The 24,262-nt window shown below is 35.3% G+C and overlaps 1 protein-coding gene across 1 annotated transcript in view; it reads left to right on the top strand.

Moving 5' to 3' along the window:
• The window catches only part of nos1apa (nitric oxide synthase 1 (neuronal) adaptor protein a), a 194,069-nt gene that overhangs the window by 79,498 nt on the left and 90,309 nt on the right, over positions 1–24,262 (top strand). Inside the window, exon 5 of the mRNA XM_055214413.2 lies at positions 18,919–19,027. Coding sequence (XP_055070388.2) covers positions 18,919–19,027 — 109 coding nt within the window. The remainder of the gene's footprint in view (positions 1–18,918; positions 19,028–24,262) is intronic.

The following is a 24,262-nucleotide window of genomic DNA, read 5'->3' as shown; positions in this document are numbered from 1 at the left end:
GCTGGTCTAGCTGTGTTTTGGTCACATTTTAAGCTGGTCTAGCTGGACTTAGCTGGTCATGCTGGAATACCAGCTGGCCCGCCAGCATGACCAGCTTTGTCAGGCTGGTAGGGCCAGCGTAAACCACCTTAAACCAGCTAGGGCCAGCTACCGGCTTGTGCTGGTTTTGGCTGGATTTTTCAGTAGGGTTTTAACACAAAATGACACACAATGTCGCATAACACACATTTTTATCACATTTACACAAATGTCTTAGAGTGTAGCAGTCATTTTGCTAAGTATGGGTTGTGACATCTTTGATTTTAGTGTAATGGCATTGCCAATGTTTATTGTCTTAAGCACACCCTGATAACAGTTACAGTATTATCCAAATTGTTTCCTGTATTGTACGCTCGGTAAAAACTTTGGCTTTGAAAGCTGATTGGATGAGCCTTGTTTGAAATAATAAAAAAATGTATGTGCAAGTGCATATTTTTAATTAAATTCTGCTTTATGCTTTGCTTGTCATTTAATAAACATTATTAGGCATAGAAAATCATTTATTTGTATTTATTTGTTTATTGTTGATAATTTTAGTTGACATATTCATCAAACATTAGCTTAATAAAATAATAAAAGCTACAGGTAGTTCAAGCCATGCATTATAGTTTTTGTGTTGTGTTCAGTGTTGTGCTTAACAAGACTTTAACCTATGGTAAAATTGCTTTTATATAGCCTCGATGGCTTATTACTTTACTTATACAAGATTCTGATTGGCAGATTTGTTGATTTTATACATCTGTCTATGAGCTGCAATGAACCAGTGGCATTTTAATAGCCCTGCATATATCGACATCTTGTTTCTGTGGCAAATTCTATAGTAATCCAGTAAATATGTACATAGGGAGTGTACATATTTACAAAGTGCAGATGGTCTGCAGTCTTGCATAAACTGTGGGCCAGCTTTGTTTTTTTTCATTCTGCATACAGTCATGAATCAGCAATGTAGAATTTACTGAAGCTTTTATTTATTTTTATTATAAACTCTCTTTTCCCAGATTTTCTTTTAATCCCTCTAGCTTGTGGCAGTAAAGTGTGCAGAAAAGATTGTTAGTTTTTATGGGAAGTCTTACTCTTTTCCATATTCTAGTGGAGATTTTCATCTGAAAGTAATCTTACAAACAACTGAAGTAAAGTTGCTTTTTCAAACTTTACATAACTTCATACTTTTATAAAAACATTTCAAATGAAGAACTGATAGATATGTGACCCTGTCTGCTACAATCTATGAGATTAAGAGCATTACATTTTGATTTGACTTCATTCATTTCAATCTTTGTCATGGTCTTACTCATTCAATATTAAAGATCAAGGTTATATTTTCAGAGAAAGTTCTTTACATTTTGCAGGATGCTTTTATGCAGATAAAGCAAATCACAAAAAAATGTACTTCAGCTGGGTTTTCACAGACATGTTTGTTGGAGCCGTAATATGCATTCAGGTTTGTCAGTGCTTTAGGTGTATTTCATTGTTTTATGTTGTTTCATTGATTTGTTAAAGACACACTGAAAAAAATGATTCATTGAATTTAATCCATTTTTTTAAGGTAAGTGGTTGCAATCAATTAATTTAAGCTACATTTAAACAAAAAAGATTAGTAACGTAAAATAAAATATAAAACATTTGTTTAAATGTAGCTTAAATAAATTGATTGCAACCATTTACCTTAAAAAAATGGATTAAATTCAATGAATCCTTTTTTTTCATTGATGTCAGATGAACTTATTTAGCTATGTGTGTTTTTGAATCAACAAAAAGTTGATAATTTAACTTGTTAATTCACACTCGCACTCATACACGCACACGCACACACACAGTTTAGTGAACTGGCAGAAAACACAGCAAATTATGATTGTATTAATCATAAAGTCTTGTTTTAGTTGAAACATTTAAACTGCTTTAAAATATAGGATATATTTACTTGTGTTAAATTTATCCTTAAAGCATTTTTTAGATAATTTGTTTTAAATTAAGGCAATTATTGTTGCTGTTTGAAGAATAAAAATTAGATGTTTATAACAAGAAAAAAATGCCAGTGCAAAAACTTTATAATTAGAGAATACCTAAAGCAATTTAGCCTCAGATCTTGATGGTTTAAATATTTTAATAACACAAGACAAATACAGATTCTATATGCAGTAAGCATTATGCTGTATTTTAATATGGCTTTTTTGCTTAATAGGTTTTATGCCCAGCTGCACTACTTCCTGAACTTCAGCCAGCTCCTTGTTTCCTGTCTGCCATTATTGGACAAACTGATTAATCCAGGTGTGCCTGACCTCAGTAGTCACAAACAAACTGATTAATCCAGGTGTGCCTGACCTCAGTAGTCACAACAACAATAATCAGACACACCTGGATTAATCAGTTTGTCCAATAATGGCAGACAGGAAACAAGTTCAAGTTCAGGAAGTAGTGCAGCTGGGAATAAAGCCTATTGCAGTGTAAAGCCCTGAATATTTTTTTAACTGTACGCAAACGTACACACACGGTTGGAAGCACAGTGTTGCGAAATTTAGGTTACAGAACCCTCGCAAATGTGATACTCAGATACTTGGGTTTAAATTGCAGTTGCCTTTCAATGTCACTAAGACACTGTTGAATGACCTTGTCATTGTGGGATGACATTAGTGCTCTTTAAAAACACTGAAGTTTTTCATCAGCAAAGTCAGTGATAGAAGGTTTAACAGCTTTTGTCACACAATATTTTTTCAACCGCTAAAGCAAGTGGCCTGGCTTTAAAGGAATAGTCTACTCATTTTCAATATTAAAATATGTTATTACCTTAACTAAGAATTGTTGATACATCCCTCTATCATCTGTGTGCGTGCATGTAAGCGCTGGAGGGCGCTGCGACGCTTCGATAGCATTTAGCTTAGCCCCATTCATTCAATGGTACCATTTAGAGATAAAGTTAGAAGTGACCAATCACATCAACGTTTTTCCTATTTAAGACGAGTAGTTATACGAGCAAGTTTGGTGGTACAAAATAAAACGTAGCGCTTTTCTAAGCGGATTTAAAAGAGGAACTATATTTTATGGCATAATAGCACTTTTGGGAGTACTTCGACTCGGCGCAGTAACACCCTCCCTCTCCCATTATGAGAGTGAGAAGGGGAGCGGACTTTTCAGGCTAGTCGAAGTACTCCCAAAAGTGCTATTACGCCATAAAATATAGTTTCTCTTTTAAATCCGCTTAGAAAAGCGCTACGTTTTATTTTGTAACACCAAACTTGCTTGTATAAGTACTCGTCTTAAATAGGGAAAACGTTGATGTGTTTGGTCACTTCTAACTTTATCTCTAAATGGTTCAATTGAATGAATGGGGCTAAGCTAAATGCTATCGAAGCGTCGCAGCGCGCTCCAGCGCTTACGTGCACGCACACAGATGATAGAGGGATGTATCAACAATTCTTAGTTAAGGTAATAACATATTTTAATATTGAAAATGAGTAGACTATTCCTTTAAAACAGTTTTGTTATTTTGGAAAATATTATTCTTTTTATTACCCTAGGCCTAAAAAAAAAATTTGTTTGGTTCCGGTTTCCGACCGACCCTGCCAATTTATGTGCGACCCAAATTTATTTTATGAGCTTGGGGAAGAAATAATACACATTAAATAAATACACAAATAAAAAAAATTTGAGGCGAACTATAATTTACCTTTTAGTACAGCACCGTTTTTGTAAAGCACGCGTCCTCCAGCAACAAAGCAGCTACACAGTCGTTAACACAATAGTTCACAGATCGTTGTCGCCACTTACAAAGGCACTGGTAAAGTGGTAATTTTTGGTGTGCATTCGAGATACTATTTCGTGCACAGCAACGTGATCTTTTGCCCCGCCGAAAGTTGTAAATTACAGACAAAAAAAGACGAGCTGAACAACGATATGCAAGTGGGCTTTTCTCTTCCAGAGAGCACAAACCAAGGCTCATTTTTGCTGGCAGTAAGTGAATTATAATATTTGAATTTATGGTATTATGACCTGGGCTTGACATTAACACCGCCAAACGCGGGTAAGATTTCGGCCGTAAGGCGAGTCTGTTTTCTTAAAAGTTATGCGAAATGATAAACAATACGCAATGCGACACTGGAAAACTACAACTTCCATGAGCATTCTGCACCCAGAGCAACGCACAGAGATCTGTTGAGAGACGCGCACGCGATCAGCGGGGCGTTGCGGACCAAAGCGTCACCTTCCAGAGAGCGCGCGAGAGCTGATGGATTTGCGAATGCACAAGAGGACGCAGTCTGAGCGCATACACACTTCGGGAAAGATAAAACAATTGCATGGAAGTGATTGATTAGATATAAATTGCGTGCAAACTCTCAGGGCAAGAGCGAAGAGAAAATCAGCGTACCTGAATGCACACGAAATCAAAAGAAACCCGCCATCGAGAGGTTCGCGCATCATTTTAATGTAACAATAATGCCCTCCCGACATTTGTCATTAAAAGTCTTAAATCACTTTTATCAGAAACCATTTAGCTTATAAAATACATCTGCATGACAGTAAAATTAATGTACATATCTTGACAGTATTTACTGCTGTTGTTAATAAATATTTAAAGTGGTTGTCGATGGGTTTTGTGTTTATCTTTTCAGTTTAGAATTAGTGTTTCTTCTACACCCCGTTCTACTTTTAATATATTCATTCAAAGCTAATCTATTTATGCCATACTTACTAGCATGTTTTTCATGCACCTAAATATATGATATGATCTATACTGATATACCAGCTATATACCAGCTAATAAATGTTGTCTTAATTCGGGTAGTCAGACTGCATTTGAAATTCAGTCTGCATCTAATTTAGCAAGTAAATTTGCTCGAATTAAAGTCATTTTAGGATGCCAAAGTCAAATTTAATCATATACAATTTAACTTTGGCTAGTACCTTTGAAAAACAACTAGCCACTTTGGCTGGTGAGCAAAAAAGTTAATGTCAAGCCCTGATTATGCTACAAAGAGTTCCACTTTTATACTTTAGCCACAGGCTCATTTTTCATATCATACAGACAGATTCAACACCGGCCTCCACATATTGCGTTTCGTTATTTTTTTTTTTTACTTTAAAACACGCAGTGTATTCGTTCAGCTGCATTTACTGCTCTCTCTCTCTCTCTCTCTCTCGCTCTCTCTCTCTCTCTCACACACACACAATTAAAAAGAGATAATCCGTGGAGATCCGTGGCTCTGCGCTGCGTGAGACAAACACGCAATATGGCCAAAGTCACCTCAAATATATCCGCTATTCAATTTAAATATTTAACAATTTCCTACCTATCCCTTGCTGCCACTGTAAAAAAAAAAAAAAAATAATAAAATAAATTCCCTACCGACCCATGACCTAAACTGACAACCAACCGGAACCAAACTTTTTTTTTTTTATGCCCTATTTGAAAAGGTCATGAATAATAATGTTGAGCTTTTCTCTTATTGGCTGTTTCTTAGAGCAGCTCATTTCCGTAGCTCTGTGTGTGCAAACAGACCTTATGATATAAAGCCCTCCTAGGACTTTTTTTCCTCCTAGGCTAAAAAAAGTCGGAAGGTTTTTCTCCTAGGGGTTTTTTCAACGCCGGGGAGTCAGCTGACACTGGCTTAAATTAGCACGCTCTTCTATACGTTACATTATTAATACGCTCGCTTGTAAAGTTTATTTATAGCCGCTGTATTTTGCTACTTATATTGTCTGTCGATTTTTCTGTGTTTTCCCCTGCTTCTATTAATGTAAAGCTGCTTTGAAACAATTACCAATTGTGAAAAGCGCTATATAAATAAAATTACGATACAGATTTTGAGGATGAATCATACTGAGATTTGGACGTTTCTGTGTGTTAAGTTTGTGTTTTTTTTGGCCTGAAAACGTAACTGTAACATCAATAGTAGAATTTCAGCCTAGACGCTAGCATATAACTCGGCAGTCACAAATTTGTTTTAGCATTGTAGCAACATTGTAATTTATTTAATGTGTAATTTAATGTTGGGGAATCTCGGCTGTGACGACTCAGTTGGTGTTACAGTATGTTGAGATTGGCCTGTTTTCCAACTATCTTTTGCATGAACAAGGTTTAAATAAGGAGGAGGAAACAATGTTTGAGGGTCATGATATGTCATTACCATGTACAAAACTCTTTATTATTCATTTTGCCTAGGTAAATACAGTTTTACATTCTACAGCACCTATAAAGGAATAGTTATCTCAAAAATATACATAACTCTCATATCAGTTCAAATCATGTATTATTTACCTTCCCGAAACATAAAATGAAATCTTGTGCAGATGTCGGAGTTGTTATTTTATAATAATTTATAACTGCAAGTTCCGAAATAGGAAAAAGAGCCATAATCGAATCATAAAAGTCTATACTCTATATCCCAAGTCTTCAATCAGTATGATAGGTTTATGTAAGGAGCAGATTTAAAGTTATTACTCACTAAAAATCTTGCTCTCTGTCAACTTTTAAAGCAAATATGCACCTATAGCGCAGGTTTGGTGTCAAGAGGTTTTGGTTAGAAGAAACGAGAGAACTAAATGCAATGTTGTAGTCCAGGGCGTGAAGCTTTCAATATTTACTAAAGCTACTGTTTGACTTTAAAGACCTTGTTTACTGCACACTTTTCATTTACTCACAATAACTTTGTTTTTATGTAAAAGAGCTATTATTCTGTTGTACGCAGGTTCGGAGCAACATATAATTGGTTTGTAATTGATCACATACTTTCTAATTTGAGCTCAGCACTTCTGCTTCTTGCATAAAAAGGCTTTTTGGAAATTTTCCACTGACTACTACTAATGTGCAAGGAAAGGACCGATGTTGTTTTTGTAAGTGTTCCTTGAGGAAAATCACAGATGAACGCCATCCGTTTATCTGGCAGATGGATACCTGAGTTCTTCAGCGCTGAACCCGTGCTCCCATTTGCCAAGACTTCATTACAGAGCGCATTTAGCTTGTAGCCCCGCATCCAATATTCCATGAATACATAAAAGGACCACCACATTGGTCTTTTAAATGAACCACTGGAGGCCATGCATAGGGCATGAGGTGTTGCTAATGAATTGTACAGAACATGTTTCCTTCCTTTGTGCCATCACAGTCAAAAACTTAAAGAAAAAGCAGATGCAGATTTTCTTTCGGTAGCATTTGGTGCAAAGAAGAATTGTCTCAGTCTTCCATTCAGTGTTAAACTTTATTTCAAAAGGCTTGGCAAGTCGCTTTGGCATGCACACCACATGCAAAAAACAGCACAGCGGAGTGAAGATGCGAGTGGAGTTTTGATACTGAGCCTGCTTCAGCAGATAATGCATTGTTGACCTATTTATCACGTTTTTTCAGTATAGGTTTTTATGAATTTAGCCATTTTTTATTCTAGTTCCTTCGTTTTTAATCGCTCTCATGGCTGAAACACATAGGACCTTGTTTCTCCTTCAAAATGTAAAAGGAGATAATTTAATAATAATCCTAAATATCCAGTTTTCAGATTCAGAAACATGGCAGAACATTATGACTATTATGTTTAAAGAGCACCTATTGTCCGATTCAAATTTTGACATTTTCTTTGGTGCGGAAATGTGCACCAGTACATCCCAATGACATGCAAAAGGTACAAACCCCAAAGTAAACGATGATGCGAGTTATCGTCTCCAACGTAAATTTCTTTTTGAGAAATCCAACGAACACACGGATTGTAGGCAACGATTTACTTACTGGGATTGGTGACGTAGAGAAGACCGACATTATCATAATTCCTCCCGCTTGGACTCACAGCCTGTAAGTTAACTCCTGGTAGCATTGCATTGTGACCAAATCTTTCAAACATGGTAAGGAGCGTCAGAGGTATTCAGGCCAGTCACAATGTACAGATTACCTTGGGGTTTGTACCTTCTGCATATCACCAACATGTACCAACACACACCCACACACCAAAGGAAATTTTAAATCATAAATCGGACCATAGTTGCACTTTGGAGCTGTGTGGATTAGCTACTGATACCATTGATGATCCCAATGTTACAGGAAAAGTAGACCATTCCCCAGACTCTCTTGTAATTATTTGATATGCATATGTCATTTGTGACATTTAAACTGACAAGCTTGAAATGAGAGATGCCATCTGTCTTTGGTTGGAGACAGTTGTGTGCGCTTGCAGATTTCTAGAAGAGGAGACGCCAGATAAAGGTCTCGTTGGTTATGTCAGTGAGGGCTCATAGGAATGGACAAATGACTCTTAATTATTGACCCTCTTGGCAGCTTCCGACACAGAGATTAAGATTCATCTTGCTTCCTCCACGTTTTACTGCCCTGTCACTCCGTACCAGACACATTCTTTAAGAGCTCCTGAAAGAAAGACAAGTGATTACTGTACCAACTTATCTGTTCTTGTTAAAGAATGGGAATCTTAAGGTGAAATGTGTGTGTGTGCGTGCATGCGTGTGTGTGCGCGCGTGTGTGTGCGCGTGTGTGCGTGTGTTTGATTCAGGCGATTGTGGCTGATTTTGTTGATACCTGTCAATGAGTTTATGCACAGATCTTGTAGCATAAATTTGTCATTGATCATGAACCCATGATCAATGGACTATACTCGGAAAGGCTTGAATGCTTTGACATGTTTGTGAGACAATATGACAGGCAGTAAAATGATGTTCTATATGTAAGGAATAATTAACAACGGGCCGATGAATTATTTAAAAATAATGCACACCCAAAGTGCTAATTGTGCAAATCCACTTATGGGTCAGTGACAAAAACGGTTTGGCAAGATTAGAAATTAAAAACTCTTTTAAAAAAACTTGTTTTAAAAGCATGCATCAGGTTTATTTCAATGCACAGAGAGTATTTATGTTGATTTTATGCAATAAAAAAATACATTTGCACCATTTTTATGAAAGTTAAGACTGAATGGACCTGAAAATGTCAAATGGTGTAACAAAGAATGAGAAATATTAAATATTTTATCCACCTTGATGGCATGTAAGTGTAATCATAAAAAATCATTTTGTAATATAATTTTATTAGTTATTTCTAAATGTAAATTTGAATGTGTTTTTGTAATATTTGTCCTGACATATGCTGAAAATGGTGTTAAAATGTATGTAAAAATCATATTACATTAAACTTGATGATTATATTTTATTTAACATTTTTTATGAATATATTTATATTTTCATAAAAAAAAGATACTAGTAACACCAATTGACAAAGACCGGTTACGCCACATTGACATTTTTGCAATTATCCCCCAAATATTCTTTCTAAATGAAATAAAACCAGAAATTTTAGAATTGGTCCTCAAAAAAGAGAATGTATGCAAGTAATCTGCAAATTTTTTTAACCCTTTTACTTTAAATTGAAACATACAGACACAAAATAATTAACGTCACGTCATTGACCCTTATACCACGATTACCACAGACATTGCTCTGGTGGTTGTTTTAAGACATTTGACAGGTCAGGTGTGTGTTTATAAAAAATACATGCATGCCCATAGAACATATTTTATCCAATCAGTATAAAGCATTAAACAGCGCAATGCTCATTTATAAACCCAGTACTAAATGTATTGCCCACACAGGTCAGAGCATATGTTATAACTAAGCCACACCCCTAAAAAGTCTCTTTCAAAAGAAGTGCCATACTGTACTTATATAAAGGATACAATATTTAAAGAATGCTTGTGCACGCTGGACACATGTTATATTGTTTTTCTTCACATTTCGGTCCATCTCATGTATTTATTTATTTTTTTTATAAAAAAGTGATAGTTTGCTCCAAATGCAGGCACACTTTTAAAGTCTGCTGGAATGAAGCAGGAGTTAAAGGGAAAGTCAGCTGTTTTTTGGCTCGGGGGACTGTTGTGGTTTGCTGATGAAAAGTTTGAATGGCTCTGTCAGCACAAGGCCTCTTTCCTCCTACACTGTCATAAATGTCTATCTGTTTTAACTTCTCCCATTTCCCTGTCAAAAGGCTAATGAGTCTTTATTGTTCTAAGCTGCTTTGACCACTTGTTTTACCATGTGGTTTGGGTATGAGGTCAATTGGGTGACTGTTTCTTTTTTCGTTATATAACTTTACATCTGTGTCGAGTTTGTGTAACTTTTAAAAAGTTTTTATGAAATTTGATTTGTGCTGTTATGCACACACTCAAGGTTGCAAAAATATGTGAGTTTGTCAACTCAACTTGGAGAGAAAATAATAAGGGATTTTGGATTTGGGTCAAATTTGGTCTTTGGATTTGACACTGCCAGTTGGGTTGTCAAAGTCTTGTTTACATGCCAAGTGTGAGATTTAACTTCTTATTTATGCAGTCTATTGGAGTATAAACCAGTGTTTCAACCTAAATTATTGTATTGTATTATAGTATTGGGACTATTAGACTTCTGTGGCATAGATGTGATAAGAATGTTGTTGTTCAACAAAAACATTTCCATTACAATTGGAATTATTATTCATATTTATGATAATCATGTGTCTTCACACCATGCTGCTGATGAAACAATCTCTCTAGAAATTAAGAAATGCCCCCACTTGATCTTTAAATATTCTAACCCACTAAGTGAGCAGTTTTGTATTCATGAGCTCCTTTTATCCAATCACAGGAATTAGGCAGTAGACCCAACGTGTACCTTATATTTGCATAAGCATGGTGACATTTTCATTTAGAGATAATAGTGAGTGTTTAGCCTCCCAAACCATGACGTGAATATACAATTTGGGGGCCCTGTAATTTAGATTGTTTAAAGGGCCAGTAAGCCGGTCAATTTGTGACTCAGGGGTGCATTTATGATAAAAGGCTATCATCCAGTTGATTACTGGAAAATTTGAAATGAAGCTGGTGAAATGTATTTCTGGAGGAAATGCAAATATATTATGGAAATCAAAACAGTACCCGATAACCTACAAGAGAAAATGCAATGTACTTGGCAAAGTTATGTGAGGTGTTGAAGGTAACTACAGGGTTCCCATGGGTCCTTAAATTACTTAAAAGTTTGTGAATCTGGGGGGGAAATTCTAGGCCCTGGGAAGTTTTTGAAAATATACATTCATAGATACATGTCATTGAAAGTGCTTGAATCTATTTTATGCAAGAAGTTTTCTGGGGAAAAAAATCTATATTATTCCCTGTGTAGTGTAGGATAATATCATAAAAATTCTAGACTTTTTAAGCAAACTGTTTGCTTTAAATGCTTATATCTTCTGTATGTGAATGTTGATTCATACCAAAATGCTTTTTTTGCATAGTTGTGTTTGACAAATGAAAACGTCTCGGGTTTTGTATGTAGCTGTTGTTCCCCGAGAAGGGAACGAGACACTGCGTCTTCCTTGCCATACTTCAGATAGCGATATACTTCCTGGCTCCCGCGTCACCCTGTCTTTGTGGTTAAGCCTCACCATTAGTTGAATTTGATATACACATTCAGACGCACTTACCCTTGGAGGCGTCCCCAAAGGGTCACCGCAGTGACGCAGCGCATGTTCCCTCGAAAGGGAACTATAACAATGTATCTTTAAAGGTAAAACAATGTAACCTTGCTCTCACTTGAAATGTGTCCCCACATTTAGTCCTTGAATTTGAGGGTATTGGACCTGAAAAGTCTTTGAAAGGTTCTTGAATTTGAAGTTAACTAAGGTGTGGGAACCCTGTAACTATGGAAGCGTGCCTTTAAACCCACTTTGTTTGGTTTTGTCTTCTGTGTCCTTTGCACATACAGTGCTACTTCAGTCCCTTTGCAAGCCTAATCAAAACACATTTATCATCTTCACTGAAATATGCTGGTCGAACCTGGCAACGTGTCCATACAATCCTCTGACTCATTGGATGAGCTGGATGACATGTCAAGGCTTTATTTATTTTTATCTGGAAGGAATGAGTCCAGTAAAGGATTGGAGCCCATTGGCCCACTTTACTCTTGAATGGAGGTGTTAAATTTGAAACACATTAGTCTGACTTGAATTGGACCGGAGAGGGATAGATCTATGGAGTACAGCAGATTTGTGGAAAATGTGATTTCACCAAGTAGGCTGTGTTCCTGGATCAACATCATCTTTATCAACCAATCAGATTGCGTGATTAGGTTTAGGGTCAATGTTAGGTTTAAGACTAGGGTAGCATTCCTATAAACCTATCATTTCCTTGTGAGCTATGGGTAGAGTTCAGGACACGTTTCTTTGACGGGGACGTTGTTCCAGTGTTTTATATCAGACCAGTCGTCACATCCTAAATCGTTTCTGTGATACTGTGAAGATGGATCTTGAGTATATAATTGCTTGAACAGTTAACTGATCATCATCATCGTTTTCCACTCCAGCAGCCTGCTAAACAAGAAGTACTGTATCTACCCCAGGATGCTTTTGATAGCTTCTGCAAGTTAGTGTGATTGCAGTCTGAAGAGACTATTTCACATGTGTATGAGGACTCTTTAGATTATGGGAATGGGGTCAGCTCTGAAATAAAAAAGGTTGTCTGAAATGCAATAGTGACATTTCAGTGTGTTATTGCCACCTAAAGCAGAATCTTGCCACCAGGGTAGGGAAAGCTCACCTGGTGTTATTACCAGGAATATGATAAGAAAGATGAATAATTCATTTTTTGTAGTAGTAGCAGTGATGTGTACAGAAATCTCAGGTCCTGTATACCGGCTCTTATGGAGACATCTGCTGTTATCACGACATGGCATTGGAGTTTTAAATGATGTAGCAATAGACACAATTAAAACATTATATATATATATATATATATATATATATATATATATAAGAAATTACTCTGATTATAGTTTTATTTTTGTATTGTAAGTTAAAATAGATTTTACGTTTTGCAAATGAATTCAACCCAGAAATAGATTTATTTTGAATATGATTATACTGCATATCATTCTGAATTATCATTAATATGATTAAAGGCTGTTATTGCATTGATTTACCAACCAACTAAAACAATTAGTTTAATTAGAGAAAAACAGGCACACCAATAGATTTCTCTCTCTCTTTATTAAACACCCAATCCTATTTGCACGCCAGCTTTGACATTTCTAATCATAGGAAATCATAGAGAACCTGCCTCTGAAAAGACCCCAAGGCAATTTATTTTTAGATGAAATCCAAATGAGACATTTAACCAAACTTTGTTTAATCTTTGTATTGTGAAATACTAGCAGCAAGTATGAAATCACTTGCGAAGACCATTTCTAAACAAGACTCGCATTTCCAAATTTCAATGAGAACGTACGACTTGCAAAAGAAAAAAACTTTAGGTTTGACAAAGCAAAATCGAAATCTTTCCAAGTGCTCAATTAACTACTCATTTCAGAATCACATACAGCGGGGAAAATAAGTATTTGACACATCAGCATTTTTATCTGTAAGGGGATTTCTAAGTACGCTATTGACCCAAAATTTCCATCAGATGTAACCATCAAGCCAAATATATTGAATTAATTTAAAGAAATCGGAACATTTAAGTATACAAGTTGTATAATAAATAGTATTTCACTATAATAAATAAAGTGAAATGACACATGGAATAAGTATTGAACACATGAACAATGCAGATGACTGGTCTCTCCATACAAGAGGCATCTAGAAGCTGTAATCACCAACAAAGGCTTCTCTTCAAAGTATTAAATAAAGTGTGTTCAATACTTATTCCCTGTGTCATTTCACTTTATTTATTATGACTCAACTTGTATACTTAAATGTTCTGTCAATATTATATGTGATATATGATATAAGTTACCTGGTTGCCTTATTTTTGAGTCAATTCAACTTATAAATATGAGTTGACACAACATTTTACACAACTTATTTGAGATAATATTTTTTTAAGTTGAATATCATCTTTTTGATACCAGTGTGTTGAAGGTGTTCTCTATTGTTGTTGGTAAGGGTGATTATGCTATTTGTTTGTTGTATTTATTGTCTATCCATTTTGTATCTGTTTTAGAAATCCACCTGTGGAGTCAGAGATAAATTTCCACTTTTTGTGGAGAATAAAGTGAATTGAATTGAATTGAATTACCTCAAAATTTTAAGGCAGCCAGCCAGGTCACTTACACTTTTACGTTGAACCAACACATTTTTTTTTCAGTGGTAAATAGCCTGAAATAGATTGGTCCATGCAGGTAGGTTGGGGTGTCCACTATAGATTGGAGTAATTGTTTTCTCCGTTTTGATTTGGGTTGAAGGTTACAAAGAAGAAAATACTTATTGGTGTGTATGTTATAGTTCCAGGTATATCAGATTAACTGTGCACAGAACTGAACTCGGATCAAAGGAATCTTGTTGTCAGGAAGATAATGAACCAATATTAATAAAACAGTGCTATTAATATGTTTTGTTGGTATGTCTCTTGATGCGCTTAAAATTATCATCATTCATACATCTTGCCATTAAGTTCAGTGGACCAGATTAAGGGTTATCGGCAACCCCTGCACACTATGTGCTGTCCACCTTTCTCAAGAACTGACGACAAACTGTGCAAAACATTTTGCATTTTGCCATTGGGGCGGCAGTGGTTGAGTGGTTCATGTAGATTGTCTACAAATCGGAAGGTTGGTGGTTCAAGACCCGGCTCCACCTGACCAAGTGTCGAGGTGTCCTTGAGCAGACACCTAACCCCAGCTGCTCCCGACGAGCTGGATGGCGCCTTGCATGGCTGACACCGCCATCGGTGTAGCGCTTTGGATGGCCATTGGTCTATAAAAGCGTTATATAAATGCAGTCCATTTACCATAATTCCTTTCATCATGTTTTACCCAAATAAATGTCTGCCTGCAAGATGTTAAATAATTAAGTTTTAATTTGGCCTCATAATTATTTGGCGCCATCTTAACGGTTCTTTGCTCTACCAGCTGATGTGTATTTGTAGCAACTCATCTCTTGTCAAGATAAATTATAGTAAGTTGACATGATTTGTAAATATTTGTTGACTGAACTAAAAAATTCAAGGCAGTTAATCATTTTTTCAGTGTACTTAACAAAAGACGAGCAGATTAGAATTTGCTTCATAACTTTTAATAAACCTGCATCAAAATGAAGAAAAACCAAAAGCTTCCAGTGGACAATTCCATTGAAAGATGCAGCGATATGTGCCTGAGGCAAACGTGTTTTAGGTTATGCAGAAATGTGCGCACGTGAACTTGGGTTGACTATATCAGTACATTGAGATAATGCAAATGTATTATCAGTCTATCCCATCCTACTAGTGTTAAATGGATACTCTAGAAATTCCATTACTATGTCATTGGCAAATCATATCATATCATAGTCTGGAGACCACAAAGCACCACTTTGCTGTTAAGTTTAAAATGCTCATTATATGCTTAATCCTATATTTATAAAGCAGAATAACCAATATAATAAGGTAATGATTAAGTATTGGTCTGGTGTAATATCAGTCTTTTATTATGATGGGTAAAGTGCCGTCTGTGATACATACACTCAGCAGATATTTTAGCTCCTCGTTTTGCTTTCGACTTGATAAATTAAAGTGGCATGGAAAATGCTCTTAAACAGCATGTGTCATCCGCAGAAATCGCTGATGTGGCAAACCTCCCCAAACTGTCAACAGGAAAGAGAATTCAATTAATGAGTCAACTTTCTCTTAGCTTTTTTCCCATCTGCCCAGGGCCGGCGTTGCAACATATCCCTGAGCATTCTGGCAGGTAATAGAGTTGAGATGATTGTTGTCTACTCTAGGTACATCTTTTCATCAAGGTTGATTCGGTTCCCTTAGATTGCTTTGAAATCAAGCACCAGCATACTGTTACATATACAGTATTGTGCTGACATCCTTCATAATGCAGGCTTGACTTTGAGTTTAATATAGTTCTGATCCATATCAAGGTTGCAGTGGCCCAAAAATACTTAGTAAATGACGATATGTATCTCATGAAGTCAAACTGCACTTGCTGTTTTTTTAGTGATGCCTTACAGTCTGTTTAGTTGTGTGCCCGCTGACTGAATGCTTATGGTAGTATTTGCAAAGTTCAACGCTCCGGACAGGACTCTTAAAGGTGAATTAGCATAAATAATGCCATTGTTTACAGCCGAGTAAGAGGTAAGGGGCGGAACATTTCTGATACATGCTCCAAGCAATTGACTGGGCCATTCATCAACAGACTGGGGGTCAGCTTGACCAATCAGAGCACACGAAGTTTCAGTCTGGAAGAAACCGAGCATTTGAGATAGATTAGGAAGAGAGGTGCAACTTTAACAGCTAAATTTTGATGTCGGAAATAAAACACTTCCAAAGCATATGGGTCAATCTACAGAAGAGGTGGAGTTCAGGTGATGGAAATCTGCTTAAATGAACTTCTTTTAACATACCCAAAACTTCTTTAATGCCATTAATTAAGTTGTCAAATCTATGAATCCGCAAAACGGGGAGTTTAATCTATTTTTAACTTTTTGATACATTTTAATAAAGAATCCATTTATTTGTCATTAGTGTTACCAGTGATTTAAACAACATTAATGTTGATGTAAAATATTTTTTTTAATTACAGCTTGTGTATTTAGTTAAAGGTTGAGTAGAGGAATGATAAAAGCAAGACAAACAATTGATTATTAATATTTTTTAAATTAAATTCTTCATCTTTACCCAGCATTGTATGAAATTATTTGATTCTCAATTTGAATTTTTTTCTTTAAAACCAACAAAAACAAAAATATTCAACCAAAAAGGCTTTGATGCAAAGACTAAAATATCAACAATGTCTTTCATCCCATATCAACAACAAAATTTTACTAGAAAGTACAAGAAAATACATTAATAACACCAATGACACAATGTAACACCAATGACAAAATTAGAATATAATAATAGATAATGGATGTGATAAAACTTAAAAAATGTTCCATCTTGTTTTGTTTTTATGCTTTTATGTTGGTCAGTTAAAGGAATAGTGATTAGGAAGTACTCATTAGAGAAGTAACACCAATGACAATTTACAGAAAAAAACTAATATTTTAACAAAATGGCTGCCATTAGCCATGTGCTATTTCATCAGAGATGTAACAATCACATACTTATTCAGTATAATGTATTTTTATGTAACGATCTTAACGCTCCCAGCTATAAAATAGAGTAACACTAATGACATCCAAAAAATCTTATCTCAAAATTCTTAGATATATCATGATATTTTAGACAAATAAGGTAAGACATCTCACAAACATTTTGCCTTCCTCCACTGCACTTCTTCCACTGACCTCTTGACCCATGAAAAACTTCAAAGAGCTGATGCATTGTTTCAAAATAAAAGTACTTTGGGTAGGGTAACACCAATGACATAAATTTGTCTTTGTCGTTAAGCCTCACTATTGGTTGAATTTGATATACACATTCAGACGCACTTACCCCTGGAGGCGTCCCCAAAGTGTCACTGCAGTGACGCAGCGCGAGTTCCCTTGAAAAGAAACTGTAACAATGTATCTTAAAAGGTAACACGATGTAACTTAGCTCTCACTTGAAATGTGTCCCCACATGTAGTTCTTGAATTTGAGGGTTTTGGACTACAACATAACGCCAAGTATGACAAGATTTTTGTGCAAACCTCTTTCTTTCATCATCCATAACCAGACAGAATAAATAAATAACAACACAAGCAGACTAAAGCTCCAGTCTGGAGAGAGAGATGCATTTTTGAATGATCACTAAAAAGAAATACAGCAAATAAATATGAGACACAAGTTAATGTTTGGGTTTAAACTGAAGGAGTATCTGCAGATGGATGCATGCTGAAAGACTTCTTTCCAGTAATTTCCCAGTGAAACAGGCATACTGAGACCTCTTCATGGGTGGATTGGGGGGTTATGCGTCCAGCTCGAGTCCCAAACCTAGTTTGTCCTTGAAAGGTCCTTGAATTTGTAGTTAACTAAGGTGTGGGAACCCTGTATATTTTTCTAGCGAAAGATTAATATTCTCTTGTTACACTTTGATGCTCATTACCGATTAGGTAGTTTTCCACATTTAATTTTTTTTTTACATTTATAACTTTGTATTAAAATGTAATTCATTAATGTCTCATTATGTATGATTAATATAAACTTGGGCATTATGGGTATTATTTTAGCAAATCATTTTCAAATGGTTCTGGTAATGAGATTTTTAAGGCCTTTTTAAAAGAAAATTTCTAAATTGTTTTTCATTTGTTTTTAATTAATTAAAATGAAATTTGTTGATTAAATATTTTTAAAATAATAATGTATGACAAGGTTACAATATGTTTTTTTATTTTCTTGATGTCAGTTATTTCGTTTTTTTATTATATTTTATTTAACATTTTACACTCTGCATTTGTGACCAAGCAATACTGCATATCAATCACTTAAGTGCTTCACGTTCTGTATGAAGTATGCTGTGTGCCTACAGCACCATTCTTAGATGCACTACGAAAACGCACAACCACTGGCCAATTCTAAATGTCCTTTTGGCATTTAGTGTTTAGTCCTTCAGTTGATCTTAGGGAGTTTGCCCAAAAATAAAAATGCTGTCATCATTTACTTACCCTCGTGTTGTTCTAAACCTGTATGAATTTCATTCTTCTGTTAAATACAAAATAAGGTATTTTAATAAATGATGGTAAACACACAATTGATGATAATACCCACTTACTGCCATAGTAGGTAAAAGTGCCATCAGCTGTGTGCTTACATCATTTATAAAAATATCTTTTTTTGCATTTAACAGAATAAAGAAAATCATACAGGTTTAGAACAATACGAGCGCGAGTAAATGATGACAGCATTTTCATTTTGGCATGAACTGTCCCTTTAAATATACTTTATAATTAAATAATTAAACTATAAGTTGGGTTCTTTTTACCCAAGTTGTTTTAAACAATGACTATTCTAACCCTTTTTGTTTTTATTTACAGGATATTCTACGTATCGCATGACTCTCAAGATCTGAAGATCTTCAGTTACATAGCTAGAGACGGACAGAGCAATGTGTTCAGATGCAACGTCTTCAAATCAAAGAAAAAGGTGGGTCGTGATTCTTGAGTGATGCTTCTAAGATTTGAGTGCCTGTCATTTCCATGGATAACAGGATCCTGTCATTGAAGTTTTATTTTTAAGCGAATAAAGGTACTGACATTCCTCTCTAGTAAAAGGAATCATGAAAATGAAACAGTGGACCCCAGCAATTTAACTAAAATGAACTTTTTAGAATAGCTATATTTTTCTTCTCAGTCAGTCTAGCATGCAGACAAGTACAATGATTCGGCTCTCGGACATGCAGACGATATACTGAGAGAGCATGCTGTTAGTTCTTAAAGCTATCAAAATGGCAAAAGTCCATTGTAAGCTTCAAAAACCAGGTGTGAATATGGATCAAAGGCTTATTTAAAAATATTTTGTATTTGCTAAATAGCTGTTTGATGACTATCACCATTTCTCAAAGATTTTGAATCTTTGCAGTAGGGCTGCACGATTAATTGAAAAATAACCGAAATTCGGAAACGTTAACCGTGAGGTTACATGGCTCCGCCCCGTCCAGTCAGTAGCATAGAGACACATGGAGGAGAACTCAAACACTGTGTTAACTGAGCAGATCATCTAGTGCCAAAGAAAAACGAAGTAGTCGCGCATGTGCGGGCCCCCGTGATAAAACTACGGAAAACATAATCGGGTTTTTACTGCAAATTTGCATGACGCGTAAAAGTTTTATGTCACTTTGCGCTCAGTTGAATTTACCGATGAGTCTATGCAGCCCGGGATTTAAGGTGTGCCCTAAATTTTCTGCTTGTGCTCCTAAAATTTTCAGTCAGGGGGTACAGTGCTCCTAATAACATAAAAAGTAAGTCTGGAGCCCTGAATTACTAGACTTCTTAAAAAATTAAGTTATTTATTTTCTACTTTTTTTAGGAAACTTGCAGTATACAGTAAACTAAAATGTGACTGTTTTCATTTCAAGCAATGTGTGCTTTGATTTCAGTTGAAGTCAAAATGTTTAATAAATAACCTTAACAACTAATACTTTTCTCTTCACTTAATTCTTTTAAAATCACAAAGATAACAACAAATGCCCTTTCAATAGAAAAATATATCCCACCTTTAATATCTGAGCATATTTAAAATACAAACCTTTCCAGTGAACTATGAGGCAAAAAATAATAATAATCGCTCATTAATCGTAATCAATGTCAAATGTTAAATTAACCGAGGTTTTGGTTTTAGTTCAAATCGTTCAGCCCTACTTTGCAGTCAACTGGTTTCCTCACGAGAAGCAAAATTAGAAAAATGCTTTGGGGAAGGGGAAGAAAAAATTCCTAAGCAATGTCAATACAGTCTATAAATGTAAAGAGGAAAAGGCACTAGACGGTAGGCTATGTGTCTCACAGTGACACGTCACATTATTGTATTACAGATTTTTTTTAAGAATCTCATAGTGCCAGCGGCTTTCAGAAACAGACTGTACTAGGGTGTTTACAATACAAAATAACATATCAAGTATTTCGAAAAAAATACAGATACTTTACAGGAGTGCATTTCCCAAAAGCATCGTAAGCCAAATACTGTTGTAAGTTTCATCGTTTCAGCATAGTTTAAAGATTTGAGTGTTTTCCGAAACCATTGCTCCAGCGCACATTCGCAAAATGCATCGCAAACTTGTATGGTGGTAACTACAGCTGTTGAGCTGTGGTTAGAAGCATAGTTCCTACACTGTAAAAATACTTTGCTGCCTTAAAATTTTTTGTTAAATCAACTCAGATTTACAAGTCATGTCAACAGAGATGAGTTGTCACAACGTATAAAATATAGTTGAGAAAAGTCAAATACATTTTTTTAGTTATAATAACTCACATGTAGTTATAACAACTCATCTCTAGTCAAGATAAATAATAGTAAGTTGAAATGACTTGTAAATCCGAGTTGATTCAACAAAAAAAATGTAAGACCGCAAAGTATTTTTTACAGTATAGTAGTCATTGATCATGTTTTTGAACAAAATAAGCAAGCAACATGCAGGTCATGCTATAACCATTTTTTTCCTTTAAATATATAAACATGCAATATATCAAATAAATATCGAGATAACTCGTCAATGTCGGAGAAAAAGTTACAAATATTAGTTCACACAATATTTTTAAATCAACTAATATTTTTAAGTTGAATTAACAAACCTTTTTTATTTTGAATGTTACAGTGTTTTGTAGGGCTGGGTATCGATTAGTGGTATAACGGATCGCAGTTGATCCGTGATCTGTACGGATCACGACCCACAGTTCGGCTCGCATGTGATTTGCGGATTAATACGCAAATTTAAATAGGGAAAGTTTATCATTTGTAAGTGTTTCTAAGGTTTGCAAATGTTAACATTCAAGTGATTTTAAACAGTTTAACTGCAAAAAGGCGCTAAAGTGAGCAGTTTACTTTGCACACAAACGCACGTGCGGTTGAATGCGTCCGGTCCAGCTTGAGTCAGACGTAATCATCAGAACTCTTGATGTGTAAACTTCAGAGAGTTGCTCTACTCTCTCTCTCACACTGTGGTGTATTAAAATACATTTGGCTAATAGAGCAATGAAAACAACGTTAAGTATTTATGTGGAACGACTGTTATGCTGCCCCATTTGTGCGCTCGTTTAAGGGGACTCAGTAGTGCACACATGGAGAGATATGCAGTCTGTGCATATTTGGTCTTAAAGAGACAGTAACCTCAATTGACCTACTTAAGTCTGTGTCATAAATGTTAATCAAACAACCCAAAAGAGAAAATCACTTCTGCAGATTTAAAAAATAATAATTACATTTAATGAATACAATTAATGCAGTGTTATTATTCATTTGATTTCTGTACCTAATGATTTAAGATCTTACTTAATGTGCAACTTTTTTTTTATAAATGTTTGTAATTTCTTGATTTGTTATTAGAATTTTCCAATACTTTTTTTTTGCTGATCTGAAAAATAATCCGATCCGTGCCTCAAAAACCGTAATGTGATCCGAACCGTGAGTTTTGTGATCCGTTGCACCCCTAGTATCGATTCTAGATGTTCCAGATCGATTTGATTTCGATTCACAAGCTATCAAATCGATTCAATTTCGATTCTCGGTTCGATTTACGATTCCGATTCTCGGGCCGATTTTTATACTCGATTCTTGGTGCAACTCAATGAATTTAGATTAAATACAAATACTATATATATAAAAAAGTACAGTGAATGAAATAAATTAATAGCCAAAAACCTGTATAGACCGTTTCAACAGTAACAACCTAAACATGCGGCTGTCGCGGTCCGCACGTAACTTCCGGTAAACTCCGTTAAGAATAAATAACAACAAAGTTCTTTAAACATAGTTTATTTATATAACAAGCAAAAAAACAACACATAGATTACCTAGGAAACCAAAACATTTGTTATTTTCGACAAGGCATTTGTTCAAGAGATCAGTTTAGCAACTAGTCAGACCATTAAAAAAACGAAACCGGAAGTAAGGTTCGGAACCAGACGTGTATCACGTGCGTCCGATGAAACCGTCTATACTAAACTCTTTTATTTTAGGTACACTTGGGTACATTAAAACAGAACCCATCTCTAGTTTTCAAATGCATACAATTATGTTAAATACAATACAATTTTGTTGCAAGATGAAAAATGTATGCTGAACAAAGTCAGAACAGTCGCATTCCTTGATCAAACAGGATCAGGTTATTTCATTTAAAAAAAAATCGATTCATGGTCTTTGAGAATCGATTTTGAATTAACCACGTAAAAAAATAATCGGAAAATCTTTTTTTTTTTTGACCAGCCCTTTAAAACAGTGAAACAGCTGTTTCTTTTACGGACATACAAATGTAGCACAAATGGTTGGGTAATTAAAACAGTAAGAAAAACAGTACAGCAGTGAAGTTAAGACCTAAACTTAAATTATTTGCCCAAACTGCCTTTTCAATAAAAGGGGTGAAATTATGGAATTCTCTGCCAGGCCACTTGAAATGTATTCCAACATTTTTCACTTTTAAAAAACATACTAAATTGTGGCTAATTCATGAACAAAATTGCTCTCATATTTAGTTTTTATACTGCTCTTTTTGTATTTAAACTGGTTTTTACTTCACTTTTAATAATGTTTGTCTGTATTTCTTTTTTTTCTCCTCTCTTTTTTCTTCTCTTTTAACTAAAAGCCCCTCTAGGGACAAGTGTTGTAAACTACCTTCGGCTAAAAACACTATGATACATACATCAAATGACTGTTTACAGTGTATTTATGTCTCTTCTTTGTATCTGTCCCTACTAAAATAAACGTAAATAAATAAATAAGCATAATATTAGATCTTGCCATTTCACTGTTTTGTAAAATATTAAGCAAGGTTTTTCATGTCTCTCTGGGAGAGAATCTGGAACCACTTACATGCTGACTAAGACTTTACAGTAGTCTTCAAACATTTCATATTGTGTTCTTTTGGCTCATATCCTGTACTTCAGCTGGGTTTACATTTAGCAATTTAGCACTGTGGAAAGTAAATGCGTGGCAAATGCAAAGCTAAGTAGCACAGAAGAAAGTAATTATGATGGTCTAACACATGGACTGGATGTTATCCATGTTCCTCTCATCAAGATCAATTAGAGATTTCTACAGTAGCTCTTGGTTATACAGAAGAAGTGTGAAAGTGGAGAGAGGCAATCAGGCAAGAAGTATTCTTTTCTCCAGCGCAGATTCTTGAAAAGAAGTTTTTCATTTGAGTTAAAAGCACCACTTGGCCCATTTTTCCCTGGCATCTCTGTTCATTACAGACAGAGACATTCAGAGCTGCTCAGAGTAATTGTACAGCGCAGGCACAATTGCTCAAGTGTGCCCTCAATAAACTGCAATACATCTGTACCGATCATTTTTCCTTCCCCTGTCTACAGCCTCCGAAACCTTTTATTCGACATAATGATGTCATTGATTTATTTTCACAAAGATCCGTCAAAATATTTAATTGGGTTAACGCTGGGAGGCCGAGACGGTACAGCAGGAGATCTGCCAATTATTTTTTCATTTTAAACTAATTTTCGTTGGAGCAAAAAGGAAGATTAGCTAAAAATTTGCTTTTTTCAAAACTGAAGATAATAATCTAAAGTTAAATGTTTCATTGTCTTTCCTGAACTAAAATAATCCTGCAAGTAAAATTAATTTTAGTCGTATTTAAATGACATTGCAATGTAGGCATTGTAACAAATTTTACAAATACATTAATATGGTGCACACTTATAGACAAGGCTTTAAATC

The sequence above is a fragment of the Misgurnus anguillicaudatus genome, chromosome 8 (assembly GCF_027580225.2).
Source record: "Misgurnus anguillicaudatus chromosome 8, ASM2758022v2, whole genome shotgun sequence".
Taxonomy (NCBI): Eukaryota; Metazoa; Chordata; class Actinopteri; order Cypriniformes; family Cobitidae; genus Misgurnus; species Misgurnus anguillicaudatus.
This window is presented reverse-complemented; position numbering and strand designations above follow the sequence as displayed.